General features: G+C 38.0%; 1 protein-coding gene across 3 annotated transcripts; it reads left to right on the top strand.

Annotated features, from left to right (window-relative positions):
• The first annotated feature begins 6,750 nt into the window (after positions 1–6,750).
• Positions 6,751–23,604, top strand: LOC121389016 (ubiquitin carboxyl-terminal hydrolase 7-like). 3 transcript variants are annotated; one of them, XM_041520608.1, is made up of 8 exons: positions 6,751–6,887; positions 8,812–9,124; positions 14,709–14,811; positions 15,840–15,923; positions 17,641–17,714; positions 18,511–18,575; positions 19,550–19,632; positions 23,127–23,604. In XM_041520608.1, exons 2-8 carry the CDS (start codon positions 8,821–8,823, stop codon positions 23,167–23,169), a joined length of 756 nt encoding a protein of 251 aa, XP_041376542.1. In that variant the 5' UTR covers positions 6,751–6,887; positions 8,812–8,820; the 3' UTR covers positions 23,170–23,604. The 3 variants fall into 3 exon arrangements, with proteins under 3 accessions (XP_041376542.1, XP_041376543.1, XP_041376544.1); XM_041520609.1 differs by having other exon boundaries at positions 19,550–19,685; XM_041520610.1 differs by lacking the exon at positions 19,550–19,632.
• The last annotated feature ends 2,201 nt before the right edge of the window (positions 23,605–25,805 follow it).

The following is a 25,805-nucleotide window of genomic DNA, read 5'->3' as shown; positions in this document are numbered from 1 at the left end:
TGGAAAAAATTGCATCACAAGTTCCATAGCCAGGCTTAAATCCGAACTGGGCATCAGATATAATATTGTGATTACTGCTCCATTGTAGAAGTCTATTGTTAATAAGAGAAGTAAATATTTTGGATATAACACTTAATAAAGTTATACCTCTATAGTTGCCTACATCGTTAGGGTCGTTCTTTTTGTATAAGGGTAGGATGATCCCGTTTGACCAAGAATTGGGGAAATAACCACAATCAATAATGCTATTGAATAGCTTGCTTAAAACGGGTAATAAAATGTCTTTAAATTCTATGAAATATTCAGTTAAAAGAAGATCATGGCCAGGGGTTTTGTCTCGTTTAAGATTTGAAATAACATGTTCAATCTCAGCAGGTGTTATTATTTTATCCAATTCTTCAAAAACACTTTCATTATGGGTATTAACTGAGGTATCGTCAAATTCATCTATCATTTGGGTAATATTAACCTGTTCAACATGATCGGTGTTTGTTAAATTTTTAAAATGTATAAAAAAATCGTTGATTGTTAATGACGTATTAACTTGCTTACGTTTGTTCTTAAAACGCTTGAAGAATTGCTTTGGGTTATGTTTTTTCAAATAATGCAACAGGTTACCTTCCTGATATAAATACATTCGTTTTGCTTTACCTATATGCTGTTTATATGTTTTCTTTTTTACAGCTAAATTATACCTGTTCTCGAATGAAGAATGCTTGTTAAACAAACATAGAGCCTCCTTGTAACTGCGATATAACTCACGGCACTTATCATCAAACCATGGTTTGTCACGGACTGATTTTAGACAATGACCTCCAACAGTTTTACATTTAACAGTGTGGGAACAGTATTGTTTGGTCGAGTCATTTATCAGATGAGTTAAATCAGTAACTGATTTATCAATACTTTCTTTGGTGGGACAAATATTTTGAAAGAGAATCTGTAATTGTTCGGACTTTCCGCTTAAACTGTTTAAAATATCAACCTTGCATTCCTCATTCCAGATAGTTAAAGTCATATATAAAGGATTACCTTTATTAACTACAACTTTGTTAAAAAATTTCAATGAGCAAACAACCTCGATCAAACAGGGCGCGTGGTCAGAAAACATATTAAAATCGCACACTGTAAAGTCGCTAACGATATGAAGTATGTCGTTGGAGCATATAGCGTAGTCAATACAGCTTGATCCATTTCTATGATAAAAAGTAAAACGACCAATATTATCACCAGGTGATCTGCCATTCACAATACGGATACCAGTAGCTTTACACAAGCGTAACAAGTTACGACCCAAGTTATTTACAGTTTTGTCTTGAGACACTCTACAATTGTCTGTACTAGAAAGATAATTACCGATAGGTGCTAAATAAACAACATGATAAGCCGGCATATGATCTAGGCTTTATTCGTTCCACTTCCGAATTTATAATAACTTACTCTGTGACTGACGTGAAAGGGTCGATGAAAAATTTGTACATAAATAATTTTTAGTATTTCTTCGGACAGACTTAGTCGTTCGAGCTAAATATGTTTAATTTTACAGTTCGGACCAATAAACTGGTTCGAGAGAAAGCTTCTGTTCGACCCAAGGGGTATTCGACCAATCAGCACCAAAATAAAAGGGTTTAATAGAACAAAAAATCGGGACATTGTTCTCGGTTCGAGAATACCGGCAGGTTCGACCGTTGGGCGTTCAAGCCAATGAGATTCTACTGTATATATATATATATATATATATATATATATATATATATATATATATATATATATATATATATATATACACAGTCAAACGTCGGTATCTCGACCTCGGTAACCTCGAGTACCCAACATATCTCGAGGTCCATTGACGGTCCCGGCATTTTCCCTATGTAATGTTACCAAATCGAGCACTGTTATCTCTAGCACGCTAACCTCGAGTACCAGGCTTATGTCGAGCACATTTTGATGTCCCCAGGTACACTTTGTTGGTTTTTTCCTCGAAGTATAACAAAAATTACCTGCTTTGAGTATCGCTTTTATTTGCCATTTTTGTTCTTCCCTAAATTCTTCCCAAGTAATAAAGAGCACTGTATACATTGCATTAAACTGGAGCGGGTCCAGGCGTTTATGAAAGGGAGATGCCAGTTTGAAGGCGAACTATAAAGACTTAATTAAGTTACTGACGGTGCAGACAATAAAACAGGTAATGAAGTGTCATACAGGTATTGTCAACAACTGTTTTAACATGCCGCTGCAATTCATGTAGTGTTTACTTATCTACTACAGATAAATTAATCGCACATATAACAAAAAATATGCACCATTTATAAACGCAGTGCAAAGTTTAGCATTACTAAACAGCCGATGAATAAAGGTATTATTCACAATCTCAAAGTTCTTTACCGCAAGCTGGTAATTATGCGTCAACTGAAAGCCTATGATGAAAAACAAGACCTGAAGATAAGTGTGCTCGATGATTTACGCTTGGTCAATCAGACATGGGGAAATGTAACGCCGACCACAATTAAGAACTCTTTCCGACACGCAGAGTTTGCAAAACCCGATGGCCAGCCAGAATCAGACCGTAAAAATTACTCAGACGACGACATTCCATTAAGCAGACTGTATGTACCAATTGCCACTTACACCAGCTTGGACGACTATTTGGACACGTGTAAGACCGCGACCGATGACAACATTATTGACACAATAATCAGTGCAAGAAACACAACACCTGATGATGACGATGATGATGTTAGTGATAACGACGACACCACTACCCCTCCAAAACGACCTACTACGACGGAGACGTTATATGCACTTGATGTTGTGAGAAACAGGATTGAAACAACAGAAAAAACTGACCATCTACTAGCCGGGTTAGCCCAGATCACAAGTCAGGTTATGACAGAGGACTTTCTTTGAGTATTGATATTAAAACAAACCATAATGTGTTCTTTATAAAATCATGATTTTGTGTTGAATAAATGTAACAAATAACATTATTTTAGTTTTATTTTGTTTTAATATGCTAGGTATTGTTAAATATATAAAGGAATAACGTGTGCGACTCTCGTCCAACACAACCCTGTAATAACCGTTAAACTGATTACCTCTGATGTCCGGATTTATATTCCGATTCGACATTATTTGACAGGATATTGAACTTGGCTAGCTAGTATTGTCTACAAGCTTGGCAAAGTGATTGTTTGATGTTTGTATATTAGTATCTTTGGTATACTCATGGACATAGACTGGGGATGGGGATGGGGATGGGGATGGGAGGGGTGGGGGGGTGGGAGGGGGGGGGGGTCGAACGAAAAATGCAATATCAGGCTATTCACAAAAATGTCCAGAGAAAATATAGACAAAACAGTTCATATTCGAATCACCCCTGACTATATAGTTACTGTTGTTAAGTTTGCAAACACGCTTGGCATAATTTGTATCATCGACTATTATGTTTATCTCGAGCCACGAATATCTCGAGCTTGGTGGTTCGGTCCCTTCAACATCGAGATACCGAAGTTTGACTATATATATATATATATATATATATATAATTGATATATACTTTATTCTTGCATTTTGTCAACCAAGACATAATGTATAATCGTGTGACGCCAACATTTCTCACAATAACGTGGCAATTACTAGTATACTAGTATGCTTCAGCTATACATGGAAATGATCGGCCATCATCAAATGAACTTAGTGGCTAATTATTAACAGGATTAAAAGGATTGCAGCAGTTGTTGTAGCATTTGTCCCATGACAGCTACATTTTTCATTCAAAATGTATTGTTTTATTAAACGCTACACCGAATTAATTTCAGAGATGCTTCTTCTGATTTCTGTCCAAATGATAGAGCTACTAGCAAGAACTGCAATGGCCAACGGGGAAACAGCAATGAAAAAGGTTGCTTCTCATTTGATGACCCATGCCCTTCCAGGCTGTAACACTGCTGCTATAATATAAAAGGTTACAAAAGCAAGAGTTGTCAAAATTCTGCCTGAAACATTTAAACCTATTAAACCTGAGGACGTAGATGCTGATATGAAATAGTCACCAGAGAGGCTACATTTATATGGTACAGACGTTGATTGGTAAAAATAAGAAGCTTTAGATCACTTCCACCAGTAACTATTCCACATGGAGTATAACCATGCACCCTCTGAAATGGTCCGATTCAATGCAGCTCTTTAACCAAATGTCGCCAACTGGGTAATGTTGGTGTTCAAGGTGATGTATTTTATGTTTGTGCATTGTTATGCCACCTAAGATTGGGTGATGTATGTTCAAAATCAACCATTTTTGCTAGGCAGCAACCGTTTTGTTGATATTTGATATGGCAACTGCTTTTGGTAATATTATACGTATAACGGAATAACCGGATACATATACTAGAAAGTACAATGTTACGGCGAGAAACTTGATGTCGGACGAGTTTGTCGAAACAAATTGTCATGGTCAATGAAATGTAGTGATGAAGTACGTGTAATTACATATGTATGTATCCATTATCAAGAGACAGAAAATGGGAATGATAAAAAACTGATTCCACAGTCTTTACCAAAACATCAGTTAATGACTACGACTTGCCCATTTATCACAGCCAAATTGGCTTTATACACTTAGTCTATATGATTGTAACTTTTCTTCTAGATAGTCCAAACGTAGTTTGGCGCATAGAGGTCAGCAAAAGAATTATTATGTTAGATGACATTTTAGATAACTTTACTTGTAGATATACATGTATTTTTAATGGATTAAACACTCTCAAAATTTAGCAATTGGTTTCAAAAAGATTGTTTCAGGTGACACACCCTTTTTTCAGCGATTTTGTTAACCATCTTGAATTCTGGAAACGATAAAATTTCTCAGTAGAAAGTTAATGCAAGAATTGAATTTCTTGCCTCTATAAAACCCTGTATTTGAAGTAAAAATTATTGTTTAGGGTAAAATAGAATGCAAGATATAGCCAGTTTCTATTCCTAACAACCATTTTCGGGGCCATCTTGGATTTAAATGATGATGCAATATGTCAGTTAGCATATGTTGTAAATATATTCCTTGGTGAATAAAAAAACCTCAGTTCCTAACTTCACAAGCTTGCTATAGTTGATGTAAAATGAAATAAATGTCAATTTTCTTGTTCTGACTACTATTATGGTAGCCATCTTGAATGTAGATAATGTTGTAATGTCTTGATTAGCTGGGAGTAGTTCAATATGAATCATCTTATTACCTAAAACACCGTCATGAACATCAACAATTTCGAAATTATTGATAACGAATTGGAGATATTTTCAGTTCTATTTTGACAGCCAGCTTGGACGCCATCTTGAATATTAAAAAATTCTCAAGGATACTACATTACACCTCTCGGGTCCTTAATCAACACTTACGAAAGATACAAAAACCACAAAGAACATTGTGGGTACCGATCTACAAGGTTTATAAGTGCTTTAGTAAACTCTAAAACACGGATTTCTCAGATTGTTCGACAACCTGAATGATAAATGTTAAAAAGTGTGATAACTAGGTCAAGCTACGCTGTTGAAAAGTCCATCATCCATTTTTGTTTTGTCGTTCCCAGGGTGTACTAAAACAATTATAACAGTTTTGTTTGCTGCCCTCAGATGGTACCAATTTTCGGTCTGGCTCATGGACTAATAGCCTGTAATTAATAAATCAATGTGCTCTGGTGATGTCGTTAAACAAAACAAACTTTAACGTTAGCTTTAAAGGAAACAAACTTTAGAAGATGGAATGACTGCTACAAACGAGAACACGCCAGCGATTCGTCTGTAACACATCAGAACCAGCTACTCGCTGAGCTATAGGTTTCTTCCCGGATTCTCACCTGAGCTGACGAGGAAGAAAGATGGCGACCGACAGCTGGTTAGAAGTTTAACGAGTTCACTGGAGCGAGAATATCTCGCTGAGTAATATTTCAGAAGGTAAGCAGGTAAGAAACATGTTGTGTATGAAAGAGAGGAAAAAACATTGAAAGCAGGCGATATTGTGAAAAACAATTAAGGTTTGCTTTGGACGAAATCTATTTCCAGACGAGCTAAAAACAAAAAAAATTCCTGTTTGTAAAAATAGTGATTTTGTTAAAGGGAGAGTAAACTAAAACATACTAACACTTTAACAAATGAAAAACGCGTAATTTTAGTGTATATAAAAACACCGTGATTATTCCTGCTAACTGGGAGCAGACATTTTCTTTTCTTTTCGAGGCGTCCAATACTCTAGCTTGGGGCTGAAGAGAGTTCCGTGTCAAAGTTCGAGGTACATCAAATATTTACGGATTAAAAGCAGCTGTGGGTGTGATTGGTAGTAATATGTGACATTGATTATTTGTGCAAATACTATTATCCATTTATTTGTTATATAGTTGTTATGCAGTTTATACCAGAGGTTAAAACTGAAACGGAGTACCCCGAAAAATGGAACTGCAATTTTCAGCAAAAATGGCGGTTGCTATTAAAAACATTAATTAAATCTCTTAAATGGTATGTGACCACCCCCCCCCCCCCCCCCCCCCCACCAATTTTCTTGCAAGTAGATTAGATGTGAAGTGGCACACTTTTCATTGCTGTACTTCCTGGGTGTGTTGATACGCTGATTATATCAGTTTTACTAGTAAACGTTAACATTATCGGCAATAGAAATTGATTTGGTCTATTAGAACCTATATTGTCGATCTTGGCTAAACCACTCAAGCACGAATTGCTACGTCGTTTTGTAGGGTGAGAGCAACTGGTCGGGTAACAGTGCCGGAAACTAATTGAAACCGAAACTGAAAATACTTAGTTCGTATTCTCGACTAATATATCCGTCTAGATTTCAGTTATATTTCACGTTTCCCACACACCCAACAGCACCGAAAAAGGTACGTTTTCAGTGAATTGTAACAGAGTGTACAAAGTTCATTTTGTATCATGGTCATTTCGTACCAATCAATTAGAGTCCCTCCCACAAGAAACGCCTTTTTTCATACTATGAAATTTACTACAAGTTATTTATTTCTGAGCCGAAGGTAGTATTGTTTGGTTATTTTCAAGACACTTACTTTTCTTCTTACGTTAAACCAATCTGAAATTATTTACAAAAACAATTTTTATAGAATGATTGGACACTTACAATTATAATACTATCGTGAAAAGTCATTTCGTACCAAAGTCATTTCGCACCATAGTCATTTCGTACCATAATAATAATAATATATATTATAATTTATATATAAAGAAAAGTCCAACTTAAAAAACAAAACAAAAAAAACAAAAAAAAACAACAACAAAAGCCCCCAAACGAACAACAAAACCCCCCCCCCCCCCCCCCCCCCCCCCCCCCCCAAGAAACTTTATGATATAGATAATATAGATATACCAGGTTACACTGTATATACAAAGAACAGAAAACTAAGACCCGGTTTTAACTAGAAACTAATATACTGAACCGCTTTAAATACGCAAAGTTTTTGGGTTGCTATATTTTGTTCATAATTCATGTCTTAATGCTGTACTGCACATATACGTTGTGAATGATCAGTAGGCCTAAACGTGACCACTAATGTTCACCTGATTATCCAGTTGAGTGCACGGAATGCAGTTAGCCATAATAAGGCCCGTGCAAATGAAACGTGCACGGAATTTTATGATATGTTTTGGTGCTAAAGTGTTACCACACCAAAAACACACCAAACTTTTATGAAATTGTTTCAAAGAAAAAGCCTAGACTCAATGAAAATGAACGAAATCAAGCTCTTGGGATGTGTGCCAACATGTTCATGCGTCAGATAGCTAGACGCTTTCGGTGTCACGCATCTCCCGACCTGAATCCTACCGTGCACCTCTGGGATAAACTGGGACGTTGGGTCTATACAAGGAATCCCCAACAAGCTAACCTGCAACAACTGGAGCAGACCCTTATCCAAGAGTTGCAGCGCATACCCCAAGGAACGATCCGACGTGCTATTCAATCGAGGCGTAGATGTAACGTGTGCATCCAATCGCGTGGCGGCCACAACAATGTTTCACTCATGCATAAATCCTGAGACTTACCTTAAATCAACTTCAAAGTAAAAAGCACTAATGTGTGGTCTGTCATAAAATGTATATTGATTTAAAAAAAATTATTAAATGAAATATGACATGACTGATACAATAAATGTTGCGTTTTTAAAGCGGTTCAGTATATTATCATAGAAGTTGTATATATACAACAATAGTACCAGGGCCTATTTGGGTATCATGTATGCAAATGAGCTAGGTCACGTGACCTATCCTGCGCTCTGATTGGTTGACGGGTGCGTGGTCTAATGACGTGGCTGACCTCCCCAGATAGCTTAACTGCGTGTGTCCAGGATAGCGTGCTTAAACCTCAATGGATTATTGGATTAGTGTTAGACCGGAGAATCTCTCAAGCCTCCACTATCCCAACTGTCCTAAATAACCCCAGATAGCTTAACTGCGTGTGCTCAGGATAACGTGCTTAAACCTTAATGGATTATTGGACTAGTGTCATTATGTATATATATATATAACACATTAATAAAACGTGTGTTACGTAACGCTGTTCAATACACCAACCCATCCCTTGTAACGCTAGATCAGGCACGGCGGAAGCAAGTAGACATTGGGGTGGGTACTATTGGGGTGGGGAGCTAGCGTCTGACCGCATGCGGTTTTTGCAGACACGCATGACACCATCCAGTCTAGACGCTCCCACAGAAATTAAAGTATTTAGATTTTTTTTATTTTGCCACAAAATACTCACCATATCTGTATTTGAATATTTTACCAATGTCATTGCAGAAAATACAAATGGCCAACTTAAAACGCAAGATGACTGTTGAAATTGACCAGGAGTATCTCAGCTGCACCATCTGTCTGAGTATTTTCAAGAAGCCAAGAATTCTGCCCTGCCTCCACACGTTCTGTGGCAAGTGTCTTCAAGATTACATTGATCAACAACCCGATGCTTACGAGAAGAAAGGATTCAGCTGCCCAGTCTGTAGAGAGTTTGTGTCCATACCAAACCCAACTGGAGGTTGGGCAACTCAGATGAAAGTTGATTTCCGACTAGACGCCATGACCGATAGCATGAAACAAAATAAAAAGAAAGTTGGTGAGTAGTACTCATAGCAACATGTTTTGAATTCATCATGTTTGAATAATTTAAAACATTCAACATCAAGGCTGGAAATTTGACAGACAGGAATACATGTGCTCAGAATGTCTTCTGACAATCAATTTTACAAGCTACATTTGCTTTCCACATTATTTTCAGAATTCCTAATTTTCACGATTGATAATACAAATCATATATATATATATATATATATATATATATATATATATATATATATATATATATATATATATATATATATATATATATATACATATACTGAACAAAATAAGAAACTTCCGCTAACTTTGCTTGAACATAACTTGATGAAAACAAACCGGGGGAATAATTGTTATATATGCGTTTAAAGAGTGTTCCATGATGCATCGTTTGGTGCAAAAATCATGGCCATAGGTTAACAGAAACTGGGAGAAATTTTGACCAAGTGTGGTAGGGGTTAAAAATAAAAACACCCACTTAATAACGGGTATGACCACCTCTTGAATTGACCACTGCAGTGCATCGCAGGCGCATAGAATTGACTAAAGTGTTGATTTCTGTCTGTGGAATATTGTTCCATTCCTGAATGAGCGCTTGACGAAGTTCGTTGACGTTAACGGGTGGGTTGGGACGACGCCTCAATCGTCTGTCCAGACTATCCCAGACATGTTCGATGGGGTTGAGATCAGGACTTTTAGCGGGCCAGTCATCAATGAAATCAATGTTATTTGTCCTAAGAAAATCTACAGTCTCTCTAGCTGTATGAGAGGTGGCATTATCATGCTGAAAAATCGAGATGTTGGCGTTGTTATGGAACAGAGGAATGACTTGCTGAGCGAGAATGTCATCGCGGTAACGTTGAGCATTTAAATTGCCATCAATGACGACTAGTGGTGAACGATAACCATGGGCAATGGCTGCCCAGACCATGACACAACCCCCACCCCCGAAACGATCTCGTTCAAGAACACAACAATCAGCATAGCGTTCATTTCTCCTACGGTAGACGTGCACCCTGCCATCACCACGTTGTAAAGAAAATCTGGATTCATCCGAAAAAAGAACGGTATTCCAGCGTCGCCGTATCCAACGAGTGTGTACACGTGCCCAATTAAGACGATGACGTTGCGTTAAAACGCATCCGACGTAAGGACGTCGTGCATGTAAACCGTTCTCCCGCAGACGATTACGAACAGTTTGCCCACAGATTCGGTTATTATGAAGCCCAGGTGTGTTAGCAGCAGTAGCAGTGGCAGTTTGGAATCGATTGCGCAAATACGTGTTCATGATATAGCGGTCTTGACCACGCGTTGTAACACGCGGACGTCCACGACGTGGCAAGTCGTTGGTGCTTCCTGTCGTTCGAAATCTTACGCGAAGATTTCGTATCGCTCGACTAGAACTCCCAACATGCCTTGCAACATCTTCTGTCGACATGCCAGCATCAAGCATGCCAATCGCCCGTTCGCGTAAATTATTGGGTATTCTTGGCATACTAAAAATGCTACAATGTAAAAAACGTTAATTTTTTTACAAATTTTGAAGCGTTTTCGTTCACTTGACAACAATGTCAGTAAGACAAGTAAAACAAATTGACCGAATACTACACGGGACATGTCGAACCATGCATGCACGTGCAAATTGAATTTCACGTTGTCGACGATTAACAGTGCAAAAATAATCGATAAAATTCATGAATCCTGATAATACAGCTCAAGGCTAATACTACCTATATAATTTCATTACACAATGTATTCTTTAACACAACAAATACTATATGTACAAATCAGAAGTTTCTGGGTTTTTTTGTTCAGTATATATGTGTGTTTGTCTCACGTTCTACGCTTTTCTTTTGAAAGGATCCAGGTGCCCATCCTAAATTTTGCGAACGTTATTGTCCCTCACCCACCCAAATGGATTTTATGAATCCGCCACTGCTATATGTTTCATAATTTCCAAACTACTTTCAACAACTGCTTCTCTCAAATTAAAGTTTGAGAAGCGAACATTGTTTCCCCCTCCACAAAACACATTTAGATCCTTGCTACAGGCATTATTAATGGGTTACCGACCTCGGTGGCGTCGTGGTTAGGCCATCGGTCTACAGGCTGGTAGGTACTGGGTTCGGATCCCAGTCGAGGCATGGGATTTTTAATCCAGATACCGACTCCAAACCCTGAGTGAGTGCTCCGCAAGGCTCAATGGGTAGGTGTAAACCACTTGCACCGACCAGTGATCCATAACTGGTTCAACAAAGGCCATGGTTTGTGCTATCCTGCCTGTGGGAAGCGCAAATAAAAGATCCCTTGCTGCTAATTGGAAAGAGTAGCCCATGTAGTGGCGACAGCGGGTTTCCTCTCAAAATCTGTGTGGTCCTTAACCATATGTCTGACGCCATATAACCGTAAATAAAATGTGTTGAGTGCGTCGTTAAATAAAACATTTCTTTCATTCTTTTATTAATGGGTTGTTCAGAATTATCAACATTTTGTGATTTTACTAAATGTACACTAACACAACAACAAAAAACAACGTAATGGTGGTGGGTAGGGATGGGACGATTAATCGATGTTCATGAAAATCACGGTTTTAGGCCCATGGTTCGGTGCACCGTTTTCCTATTTCCCCTGCGCGAGCTGTAACCTCACCGTGGTGCAGGGGTGTAACATTCTCTTTGAGAATGGCCAATACAGCACAAAATTAAAATTGTTACTAAAAGTCCGTATCTATCTATGATATTTGTATTTTTGTACAGTTCTTTACACTGTTTTTGTTTAAATCTTTAATTTTTATATTGATGTTGATCATCACTTTGTTTCTTTGCATTACCATAGTTTGACACCCAATAGCCGATGTATTTTTCGTGCTGGGGTGTCGTTAAACATTCATTCATTCGTTTTCCGATTTGTGAAAATTTTTATAAATATTCCCGCACCTTGCTGGTCATACCAATGGCCAGTAAAGTATTTCAACCAATCACAGCAGTCGATTCCCTTAAGCTGGAATTCTATATAACTGACACCGACATGACCCCAAATTATGCATTCATGAAACGAAACGGCACGGCGGTATTCTGCCTTTTTTCCTGCTGTGTTTTGCAATGGCACCTAACCACTCAAAACCTATAGCGTATCAGCAGAGGTCATTGTTGTTGATTGTGCTGTTGATTAGATATCGAAAAAAGCAAAACAAATAATTAAGACATAGGTTTTGGGTACATCCGATATTAAAAGAGCGCCAAAGACAAGGCGCTTATCATACCTAGTGAGAGAGCTTCTGTTTGACGAGATGAAGTTTCAACAGTACTTTCGCCTAACAAGAGGACAATTTGCTCAGGTATTTTCAAAGGAGATCCGACAAAGCACCGCAGGAGTCGCGAAGTGATATGTCCACATCAGACACTTTCCAGATGCTTACTAGCTTAATAATATGCTTGATTACAGATTGTAGGAATACATCCAATATACTTATTATATTGATCTGGATTAGAAAATAATGCAAAAAAATAGATGTTCAGGTAATTCTGTCATTTAAAAACAGATTGTTTTTAGTATTGAATGAAAAATAAATGTGAAAGCTGGATTATAATTGCAAATATCACAAATATTTAAAACCTCCAACTATAGTTGGCTATAAATAAAATATAGGGAGGAATATTGGTGGCTGCCAATGGTCTTGATGGTCTATTATGAAAATTAGCATAGCCGGTGGACTTGAAATTCCCACACCTGGTGACTTGATGTTCAGGACATTAAGTCATTACTTCATACAGGTACAGCCACGTTGATGTTTCCTTCCTCCGACACTGTAGTTTGTTTAATAGTGATATTTCTTTGATGTGCCTGTTAAGTTCTTCATAATCTAGGGGTTAGTCAAGTACATGTGTTTCAGTGGAATTCTTAAAGTAGTTGAGGTACTCAGAATATCCATGTTGTCTCTCCATATATAGCTGAGCACACACACACAACACAAGTGACAGTGAATATCTTCAGGGATTTTATTTTAAAACATTTTATTTTGTATAATATAGCATATTGCATGCGTACAAAACTATACACTATACACTATATATATATATATATATATATATATATATATATATATATATATATATGTGTGTGTGTGTGTGTGTGTGTGTGTGTGTGTGTGTGTGTGTGTGTGTGTGTGTGTGTGTTGCACTGTAGAAACAACAGCTTCAGTGCAGTTGTCAATTTTTGTCAGAATACACCAGATCCTGGTTGTCATAAAAACACATAGTTGGACACTTTTTGAAAAATGTAAGGTATCAGTATAGGTAGTACTAAACCAAATAACGTCCGGCTGAGTAAACGTTCGAGGTGCACCGGACTTTTGATATAGAAGTTAACACCACAAGTCCTGTGATTGTGAGTGTGTTGGTTGTAAAAAAAAAAAGAGTTGCATCTGGGCAAAAAATGTATGCAATTTTATTTCATCTAGTACCACTGTGTCAAGTAGCCTTGTGCCTGAAAGATGTATGGGGTACCTGTATAAAGAGTACTCAAATTGTGTGCGGAGCTAGGGTAGTCATAGACGCTACCCGTTGTTTGAAATGAGCAGCTTGAACCCCAATATTTTTTCTGATTCACTTTAATGGTATGGGGTGGTAGTATTTATATCCGTTGTGTTTATGTCGATTGATACTGTGCAGGTATACTGTGAAAAATGTCACTGTTAAAACTACGGTAAAACCACTAGCAGCTGAGCTGCCAACTCTTTACCGTAGGTGGTACGGTATTGCCGTATATACGGTATTCCCGTCAAAGGTACGGAGTTTGATCGTAAAATGTGGAGATAGCACCAACGGCAAAATACCGTTAGTTTGAAAATCACACGGTATCATCCTGTTCCAGATTTCAAATTATTAACATACTTTTACCGTAGGGTGTAGATTGTATGCTGGTCCATCCAGACAAATATAACCATTTCTATTTTCCAATACAACTTCAGTCACCATGTTTACCAATATTGATGTGATGTTGTCATGATCAACAGTGTAAAGGTAAGTACCAAGCCCAAGAACATCATAATCAGTACCATATTTACTATACTATACGATGCAGGTAAAATTAAGAATATATTGAACACAAAAAGTCCAAAACTGTGCAAGTTGTTCAATTTAATAACTGTTTAATATTCGTCTTATAGTTATACTGAGCAGGCAGAAACAGAATTTTCCCATAATGTGAATATCTGTCTATAATTACCAGCACATGTGCATACGATTTTCAGATGCTTGTTTTATATAGGAGTTTTAGCCATATATGCTACTATTGTCGTCTGTGGGATTTGATTTGGTAGTATACACCCTACACCTATCTACTGAGTCATTAAACTCGCTCTGTGTGGGAGCCGATATCGGGAGACGGACCCAGTACCTATCAGCCTTGTGTCCGACGGTTTAACCACGACACCACCGAGACCGGTGCAGACTGATTACAACCGATGAATGATGATGGCAGCCAATTCCCAACAGTAGTGAACAGCGGCGCGCCTAAGACATGCATATATATTTTGATCTGCAGGATTTTTTTCTTTGCATGTATATAATTTATACTTTCAGAGAAAAACAGGGCTGAAGCGACTTTCCAGTATACCATAAACAGAATTAGTACGTTGACCAAGTCTGTAGCCAGTCCAGCCTACATAATTCGAAATTTACCATGGTAAGCAGTTTCTTGGAGATAGTTTTAATGATGTTGCATCTAAACATATGATGTAAATTAAAATATTCTAATCAGAACTAATTGCATCTTTTTCTTTTTCGTTTTGTATTTTACAATTTTTATTTAATTATTTGTTAATATTGTGTGCGTGCGTGTATGTGTGTGTGTACATACATTACCTGTAAGGTAATGGCTCATGGCCCTATCCCTGACATCACCAATGATCTCTGGGGAAATACAGTTTTGAATTAATCCACGACAAGAAGATGGGTTGAATAAACTTAAACTGGTTTCCCCCAACGTATTTTATTAATAAGTTACTTGGACCTATTATTGTATGGCGTATCTGGATAAAACATACTTTCAATCTTTTTTTTATTTTTATTTAAACCAATATTGATCAATAATGATCATATTATTACTTTGTTTTAATAAATTTCAGTTTTAAGTGAGATTAAACTCTTTGATATTTTTTCATGACGCTAATAAGCGTTCCATTTATATGTGCTTGAATTTATTAATTGGATCTGCCCATGAACATTCATGTTGTGTGTGTGTATATATATATGTATATATATATATATGTATATATATGTGTATATATATGTATATATATATATGTATATATATATATATATATATATATATGTATATATATATTAATTACATACCAGGTATATGTAGAAATGAAGATTCTAAGTACGAAATTACGTTAATGTACTTTTACTCCCACATATGTCGGAATCATTGACAAATGTCACATGACCGATGACAAATGTCACAAAGGTTTTAACCACAAATGTCGCAACGCTGATAATCAACAATTTTGATTCATTTATAGGTGCTACACATGTCACTTAGTGTACGGCATGACAAGTATTTCCAAACCTCTATTGTGTAAATACCTCAGCTGTGTAATGTTGCATATTATGATAAAAATCAATTGTTTAATGTTGCATATTATGATAAACAGTATAGTAAATAATCACTAATGAAAAAAACATTAAACATTATTTCGATATTTTTAGGAATATAATGGTGATGCCAAAGCTAGTGAAGGGAAAGAAAAGTCTTGGGTTTTATCTACAGTGCAATACTGAAAGTGATTCCGAGTAAGTAAATGTTTGATTATAGATTTTAAGCTGATGACTTAACCATTCAGTAACGGTGACCGTGAGTAGATATCGGACTACATGTCATAGATCTGTCACGTAAGTGCTTCTTTATCTTGTAACCAATAAATACCAGCAAGCCTTAGACTACGGGATACTTCTGGGAGAACTCCCAATTGTGATGGTGTTCATATCGAGGGCTGACAACCGGAGTTGGTTATGTACATAATCATGATTTTCACATTAACACGTTGTAGCATAAATAAAAAAAATATATATATTAAAAATCCTATATAAACCGAAGGCAATTTGATTTATTTATTCAAATTATATCGTTTTTCATCCTTGCTATTATATGTATTTTTATGAAATTAACTGCATTTAGAAAAGAAAAAAATTGCGAACTAGTGGACTACCGTCATTTTTGTAATGAGTTGAAACAACCAGTGGTTTTTTGTGTGTGTTTATATATATATATATATATATATATATATATATATATATATATATATATATATAGTGAAACTTCTCAAAACGAGACCATCTGTAAACCGGAATTCGCTCAAAACCGGACATTTTGCACGGTCTTTTTTTAAAAATCGGTACAAAACTTAACCTCTCTAAACTGGATACCTCTTAAAACCGTGCATGTTACTTGGTCCCGAAGGTTTCCGGTTTAGAGGGGTTTCACTATCCATCCATCCATCTATATATCTCTATCTCTATCTCTATCTCTATCTATATATATATACTCACATAAAAAGGTTCCTATGCAAGGTATATGGTTAACGGTAAACCGGCCTCGGTGGCGCCGTGGTTAGGCCATCGGTCTACAGGCTGGTAGGTACTGGGTTCGGATCCCAGTCGAGGCATGGGATATTTAATCCAGATACCGACTCCAAACCCTGAGTGAGTGCTCCGCAAGGCTCAATGGGTAGGTGTAAACCACTTGCACCGACCAGTGATTCATAACTGGTTCAACAAAGGCCATGGTTTGTGCTATCCTGCCTGTGGGAAGCGCAAATAAAAGATCCCTTGCTGCCTGTCGTAAAAGAGTAGCCTATGTGGCGACAGCGGGTTTCCTCTAAAAACAGTGTCAGAATGACCATATGTTTAACGTCCAATAGCCGATGATAAGATTAAAAAATCAGTGTGCTCTAGTGGCGTCGTTAAATAAAACAAAACTTTTTACTTTGGTTAACGGTAATGAAGTATAAATCAAATAATTTTCAAGAAATTATGTATTTGTCATTTGTAAACATTATGGGAACATTTGCCTAATTTCTGTTGTAACCGTGAGTCATCATCTTTGATAACCAAATTTCAACCATTTATCAACTTTGCACGTTGAAACCATTTTATGTGGGGTACAGGATGATTTTGTTTCCAGCGAATACATATGTTATTATAATACATGTAGGATAGAAGTTGGACCACCAAAAAATATTAGAAATTTGCTGAATTTCATCAGAATATGGACAGACAACTCGGATAGCTGAGATATGCACCTATATAAGTGTCATCCAAGTAAATCTTAAGTAATCATAAGAAATGGTAAACAATGCAATAACGTTTTATGCCGATCATGCTAAAGGCACTTTTACACTGATTAACAAGACAAACGACACACAATTGATCACCAGCAGATTTAACCATTGATTATTTGTTCAGAATGAGTAATATTCACGTGAATTTGTAATAGTGACATTCGTTTCAGATCGTGGTCATGTGAAGCCAGGGCGGAGTTAAAGATACTACCTCAGTGTTATGGAAGGACAGCATTTATTCGTAGTATGTAACATATTATGCCTAAAACCACTGTCCGTAGTTTACATAGTGCGTGCATTAACCGTTTTGCATAAAATGCATTTGGACATATAATAAAGACCAAGGCCACTGGAAACAAACTGAATGTGCCAAATTGTTATAGATACACGAGTGGCCGTTAGATAGTGTGGTGTCTTTTTGTGTGTGTGGTGTTTTTTTTAACAGCTAATTTGTTTAAAACAGACACGGATTTAGTATTCTATTTGTTACATACCCCCTCCCCCCCCCCCCCCCCCCCCAAACAACAACAACAATAAGGTTTTTAAAAATAAATTAAACGTCATTTTCGCAAACCATACATGTGCTGGTAAAGTGTCTTCCCATGTTTAAATACAAAGACACGGGTTGGGAGTTTTGAGAAAACCCCTTAATCAAAACGGATATATTTATTCATTTATGTACCATTTGAGAGATACTGTAGAGCGTAATATGCAAATTGAGTAAATGTATGAAATCGGGGGATCCTTCTAATCGATTGAAAAATGGCCCGCACAGAGCGTTTGTATGCATCTGGCATGTAGCTAAGCCACTAGGGAAGGGGAATTGAATTTTGATGCAACATGGGTGTGAAACAGACTGGATGGTCCATTCTAACTTTATATATATTTGGTTTTGCTCCATATTTTAGCCCTGGAGCAAAGAACGTTAACAAAACCATTACATTACATTACACATATTGAATTGTTGTGGAATTTAAAGTGGTTATAATTTTCATTTTGCACAACTTGAAGTGAAATGTTGTTTAATCTTTTGTTTTTAGGAACAGTGCACACGTATAGCTCACAAGAATATGACTGGGGATTCAGCAATTTTATCTCATGGGATGTAAGTATATTTTGTTTACCGTTCAGGGAAATTTCATGTATTTTGATTGGTCAATATCCAATTCATACCAAAAGTACACCGTGTGATTTACGGGAATATACATGATTTGCCAGGATGTATGAAATGTCACGTGATCTGCTTGAATGGAATGGGCCTTTATTTAAATACCATCTCTGATTATTCTTTCAATTAACCGACTTTCGTCATCACCTTCAGATATACAGTTCTCAGCGTGCTGCTTTGTGTATACTCAACAGTTATAGTTGAAACATTTTTGTTTTATTTAACGACGCCACTAGAGCACATTGATTTTTTTATCTTATCATCGGCTATTGGACGTCAAACATATGGTCATTCTGACACTGTTTTAGAGGAAACCCGCTGTCACCACATAGGCTACTCTTTTACGACAGGCAGCAAGGGATCTTTTATTTGCGCTTCCCACAGGCAGGATAGCACAAACCATGGCCTTTGTTGAACCAGTTATAGATCACTGGTCGGTGCAAGTGGTTTACACCTACCCACTGAGCCTTGCGGAGCACTCACTCAGGGTTTGGAGTCGGTATCTGGATTAAAAATCCCATGCCTCGACTGGGATCCGAACCCAATACCTACCAGCCTGTAGACCGATGGCCTAACCACGACGCCACCGAAGCAAGGTTATGTGAACAGTAATAAATTAATTGTTTTTAAAATGAAATGAAAGGAATATGTGTTCAACAACAATTACAAAATATTTGGCAACCAATAGCCGATGATTAAAATTAAGTATTGTGTTCTAGTGGTGTCGTAAAACACAACAAATTGTAATTGTACATTGAAAACCAAACTGTTCAATATCTGCTTTGTGTTGCGATTGCCATGCTATGCTGTTAACAGCCATGGTTTATAATGTGCTTGGGTGTCATTAAGCACGCTTTTCTTCTTTCATTTCCTACGAATTTAGCACTTTTTCTTGTGTTTGTTTTCTTTAGGACCTGTTAAATCCTGCTAAAGGGTATGTCAAAGATGATAATGTCCATCTTGAAGTTCACGTGGAAGCGGAGGAACCTCAAATGTAATGCTACATTTGGATGTTTTATTTGACGTATGAAATGTGAAATTAATAGCGTAAGTGTTCAAGTTACCAGTTTACCTAATAGCATCTCATAGGGTCAAAGGTTGAAGCAACCTGAACTTCAGAGAGATCCCTGAATACTGCCTTGCCTGCCATTGGTTATATATTTGACATACTTTGTTGGCAAACAGGTTTTGGTTTATCTCACTCGTATAATTGGACATTTCCCTTCTTATTCTGGTGATTTTGTCATCGTTATGCAAGCTTTATGGCCTTTATCCGGACTTCATATCAACTCTGTTGGTTTTAGATTGGAATATCTTACTTGTGGAGTGTTTTGAATGTATAGCCTTAGCAGGCCTCATGATTTCAAATTTTATTGAGAACACTTTGTTTTGTTTCCATACCCAGTGATCATCTGAACCCATCGAAAACTGTTTTAAAGTAATTAAAGTAATGGAGGATTATGTTACAATATAATTGGTAACGGAATTTCGGTTCCTAGACTTTCCAGACATTCTACAGGGAAATATATTTTCGTGAAATCCGGAAGCCTAACAGAGGTGCCCATGACAAGTGGTAGTATTATCAATATCAAACTGTGATACTGACTTGCCAGTCGCGAATCCAATAAAAAGTTGTGCTCCCTTCCCGTAAACATCAGACTGCCCTGAAACTTAATTTCAGTGGGTGAGATGTAATGTGGAAGGCTGAGCGTTTCTGGAGAACATTTCCGAATATTTAATGCATGTCAGTGACCATGTAAGAATCCTGCAGCCACCCTCAAAGATGAACAAGAACATTGTGATACAGATGTGTTACGTTTTATACGATCTTTGAGGGCTGGTATTATTCTAAAAAAAACGGCCTCGGTGGCGTCGTGGTTAGGCCATCGGTCTATAGGCTGATAGGTACTGGGTTCGGATCCCAGTCGAGGCATGAGATTTTTAATTCAGATACCGACTCCAAACCCTGAGTGAGTCTCCGCAAGGCTCAATGGGTAGGTGTAAACCACGTGCACCGACCAGTGATCCATACCTGGTTCAACAAAGGCCATGGTTTGTGCTATCCTGCCTGTGGGAAGCGCAAATAAAATATCCCTTGCTGACTGTCGTAAAAGAGTAGCCTATGTGGCGACAGCGGGTTTCCTCTAAAAAAAAAACAGTCTCAGAATGACCATATGTTTAACGTCCAATCGCCGATGATAAGATAAAAAAATCAATGTGCTCTAGTGGCGTCGTTAAATAAAACAAACTTTACTTTATTCTAAAAACGTATTTTATATTGTATTTGTTCATATCCATAATTGCAAAGTAACACGTGGCATCCCTATTTCATATGTATTCAGTTCACTGGTTGAAAATATGTAGAGATATATACTCTTCAAAAGAAGAAACGCAAAACCACATTGTCGTAACATTTGGAGAATTGATTTAATTATTGAATGGTGAGTCCGATAATTACCAAATGTTGCAGGATTGTTCACAATTCACTCTAGTCCATTGTGAGTAAGTGATAGGACACACCACCAAGGTCAAGGTCATCTGGAGTCAATACCGGGTGTGGCCTCCGCGTGTGTTGACAACTGCCTGGCACCGCCTGCCCATTGAAGCAACCAGAGTACGGATGACGTCCCGGGGGATGGTGGCCCACTCGGCCTGCAAGGCTGCTGCCAGCTCGGGCAGGGTCTGGGGCTGTGGTTGTCGCTGTCGGAGGCGTCGGTCCAACTCGTCCCATAGATGCTCAATTGGGTTCAAATCCGGTGATATCGATGGCCAAGGAAGGACATTAATGTTGTTGTTCTGTAGGAAAGCCGTTGTGAGACGTGCTGTGTGAGGCCTGGCGTTGTCATGTTGGAACACTGCGTTGGCGTTGGCCATAACTGGAACGATGTGTGGCAGGAGGATCTGGTCAATGTAGCCCTGTGCATTCAGGTTGCCCTGCACGTGGACCAGGTCAGTTCTGCCAGTGTGTGAGATGGCTGCCCACACCATGACACTACCTCCGCCGAATCTGTCCACTTCCTGCACGCAGTTTGCCGCATAACGTTCACCACGACGCCTATACACGCAACATCTTCCATCATGACGTCGGAGCAGAAATCGGGACTCGTCACTGAACCACACCTGTCTCCATTGCAGTTGAGGCCATTGTCGATGAATCTGGCACCACTGCAGTCGGAGTCGACGGTGTTGTGGTGTTAAGATGACACCTCGAACTGGACGTCTAGCACGAATTCCTACCTCACGTAGGCGGTTCCGTACGGTCTGGTCGGATATCCTGCGCAAACCTGGTATTGCTGCGGCTGTGGAGGTGGCAGTAGTCAATCGTTCCCGAAGGTGGCGTACCCGGATGTAGCGGTCCTGTCCGGGGGTAGTGACCCGTGGTCGACCGGATCTAGGGAGGTCACGTGTTGATCCATGTTGCTGGTAACGGTCCCACAGTCTGGAGATGGTGCTTGGGGACACATGGAATGCCCTGGCAACGGCCGTTCCGGATTCGCCTGCGTCTAGTCGGCCGATGGCATTGTTTCTCTGCGGTTCACTGAGACGTGGCATGTCCTGGATTGTCAACTGTCGGCCAGATACAGAGGCCAGGCAAGCGAACACCCTGCACTTTTATACTGTCGGTGTTCATGTTGCACGTGCAGACAACGCACGTGCAGTGGTGACATGGTTTGCACGTGGCTGCGTTTTTGCGAATATTCACATTTTGGAACTTTATTGTACAGTAGCTGCGTTTTATCGAATGTAACCGTGGGAATGTGTTTGGGACATGCAATGACCTTATATTCACAAAGCATGAACCGGTAGGAAACATAAAATCGGAGTTATAACCCATTTGTACCCTTTTGCGTTTCTTTTTTTGAAGAGTATATTATACAATTTTAATTATATTCCATAAATCTGGTATTAGATTTTTGAGAAGTGCTTCCTATAAACGTCCAATTTTTATTAGTTTAGACTGTGTGTCGATGAATATGGCATCAGTGTTAAGTAAATTTAGTTTAGACTGTGTGTCGATGAATATGGCATCACTGTTAAGTAAATTATAACTACGAAAAGTAGTAACATGCGATAGTCTATGAGGTGGGTGCTGGTGTGGGTACCAACTCCATAACAGCGTTCCAAAATGTCTTGAACATTCAGTGCTTAATGAATGTATATTGTTCAGTTGATTTTGTTGAGAGAGAGAGAGAGAGAGAGAGAGAGAGAGAGAGAGAGAGAGAGAGAGAGAGAGAGAGAGAGAGAGAGAGAGAGAGAGAGAGAGAGAGAGAGAGAGGGAGGGAGGATATAGCGAAGAAAGTAATCAATGTAGCTGCAGCAGGTTTCTTCTCGCTTCCTTCGACAATAACAGGTATTCGAAACACACAATTACTGCAGTTTAAAATGTGCTGGGATTTCATTAAGTATGCATTCCTTAGTTTTTCTTTCAATAGTAATTTATGTGTTCGTTGTTTTAAATGTTCCAGTCTTCCTTTTTTTTTTTGACAGGGACCAGAGAAATTTGGCTTTTTATCCGAGGCTGTTAGAATAACGTCATACCGGCTGGCCGTCTGATAACTGCAGTACGTTCTTCTTTGATGACTCCAAGTGATGAAAGAAATGTGGTAGTAAAAATCATCAGAATATTTGACCATATAATTAATTGTGAATAAACTTATACTGACGTGTGAAGATAACGACAACTTCAGTTACATATGCATTGGAAACGTGGGGAGGCCAGGGGAAAAGTTTGGAATCCAAAAGTTTATATCGTCCCGTTATCTCCAAGCTGGAAGGTAATTTAATATATCGGGTGATAAAAAAAAGTATGCAAATTAGAATATTGAAATTTAAACAAACTTGTTTGTTTATGCCAAGTAATCAGCCATAGTGGAGGAATTATCCAATTACAATTTAAATACGGTAACATATCAGGGCCGTAACTAGGATTTTTTGTGGGTTTTTTTTTTTGGGGGGGGGGGGGGGGGGGGAGGCATCTGAGTAGTTAATAGTCTAAAACTCCTTAAACAGTTAAGAAGAGAATTTTCTTTATGTTTCTATAACGATTTCCGGATTTTGGTTTGGGGGAGGGGGCATTTGCTAGCTACGGTCCTGCATATGAAGCACGAGTGCCAGAAGGAGAAATAACATTTAGAAGATTTAAAAGTATGAAGAACGGTAAGAGTCGTGACTCAGATTGATTTAATGCAGAATGTTTCAAATGTTTTGGGGGCAGATTTAGGACATTTTATAGTGGGGATAATACATTATAGTAAATATGAACACTATAAACTATAGTAAAATATGAACACTATAAACTACAGTAACTATGAACACTGTAAACTACAGTAACTATGAACACTGTAAACTACAGTAACTATGAACACTGTAAACGCCAGAATTAATCCACGGGTGTACGTTTCATTACACCTTTCTCGGACGGCATTCCAAGACTGTTTCGTCTGTCATTTACAGCACCGAGATGGAAAACGATAATGTTTGTTATTAATGTTTAACCATTCATCATTAGTAAACGCAAAGCGATTTGTTTTTATTTTGCACACAAAAATGGTAGTTTTTTGTTATTTCCAAAACACTTTTACTTTTCTTCTTACGTCAAACAAGACTGAAATTATTTACAAAAAAATATTTTTGTAGGAGGATGGGACGGACTATAACTTAAAACGTACATTCTTTTATACATGATTAATTATACCAAGAAAACATCAGAACGAACAACACTGATAAACGATTTAGAAGAAAATAACAATAGTGACACCGACTTGTCGCATACCATCGAATCATACTGTGTGAACACCTAAATCGGAACGACATTGTGTATACGATTAGAGTCGCTACAACAAATCGCATGCGAGAATTCGGTGCGACTAATTGGATAATGTAAACCCATAATACATCTTAATTTATATCACTCAACTCGTTTGGGTGACGTTCCTGTAAGGTTTTAGTGCGCCAATCGATGACGTCACGAAGTGTTACGTCCCATTTGGCGTTCTAGTGGGAGGTATCACTTCGATATGTACCATGATATGTTTAACGATAAGGGCGATAATACAGGTTACGACGTATCTGTACTTGTACATATTAGAATTGATCTGTGTTTGTGTAGAGATAATCTATCTGTTTGTACAGATTACAACTGGTCTGTATTTGTACAGATTACAACTGGTCTGTATTTGAATAAATTACTACTGGTCTGTATTGGAACAGATTACGACTGGTCTGTATCTGAACAGATTACTACTGGTCTGTATCTGAACAGATTACTACTGGTCTGCATTTGTACAGATTACGACTGGTTTTGCAAATTATACACTATGTCTATATTTGTATAGATTACGACAGGTCGGTCGTTTTACAGAGTACAACTAGACTATACTATATAGCTTACAACTGGGCTGTATTTTATATTACGTCTGATCTAGAGTTGTTCACATTATCACTGGTATGTACGTGTACATATTAAAACTGTATAGATTACAAGATGTCTGTATTTATAATTAACTACTCGGTATTTGTACATATTACAACTGGTCTGTTATTGTATTAAATACAGTTGGTCTTTATTTGTAATTTAAGACGGGCTATATTTGCACGACTGGCATGGGTTTGTACAGATTACATCTGTTCTGTATTTGTACATATTACAATAGTAGTCTGTCTTTGTATAAAGTACGGGGGCGGGGCGTAGCCCAGTGGTAAAGCGCTCGCTCGATGTGCAGTCTGTCTGGGATCGATCCCCGTCGGTGGGGCCATTGGGCAATTTCTCGTTCTAGCCAGTGCACCACGACTGGTATATCAAAGGCCGTGGTATGTACTACCTTGTCTGGGATGGTGTATATAAAAGATCCCTTGCTGCTAATCGAAAAGAGTAGCCCATGAAGTGTCGACAGCGGGTTTCCTCTCTCAATCTGTGTGGTCCTTAACCATATGTTTGACGCCATATAACCGTAAAATAAAATGTGTTGAGTGCGTCGTTAAATAAAACATTTCTTTCTTTTCTTTTCTATAAAGTACAACTGGTCTACACATGTATAGGTTACACCTTGTCTGCATATATATATTCTGCATGTGTACATTTTACAACTGGTCTGTATGTGTACAAATTACAACTGATCTGTATTTCTGTATAATTACAACTGGTCTGTGTTTGTAAATTATCAGTGA

Source organism: Gigantopelta aegis, chromosome 14, assembly GCF_016097555.1.
Source record: "Gigantopelta aegis isolate Gae_Host chromosome 14, Gae_host_genome, whole genome shotgun sequence".
NCBI classification, from domain to species: Eukaryota; Metazoa; Mollusca; class Gastropoda; order Neomphalida; family Peltospiridae; genus Gigantopelta; species Gigantopelta aegis.
The sequence above is the reverse complement of the archived record's forward strand: the minus strand, read 5'-3'. Positions and strand labels throughout refer to the sequence as shown.

Excerpts from the sequence above, each read along its gene's own strand:
- LOC121389016 (XM_041520608.1), top strand. The coding sequence starts at position 8,821 with ATGGCCAACTTAAAACGCAAGATGACTGTTGAAATTGACCAGGAGTAT. Across the intron at positions 9,125-14,708 it reads ACAAAATAAAAAGAAAGTTG|AGAAAAACAGGGCTGAAGCG; the intron begins GTGAGTAGTACT and ends TTATACTTTCAG. Across the intron at positions 19,633-23,126 it reads GAAGCGGAGGAACCTCAAAT|GGACCAGAGAAATTTGGCTT; the intron begins GTAATGCTACAT and ends TTTTTTTGACAG.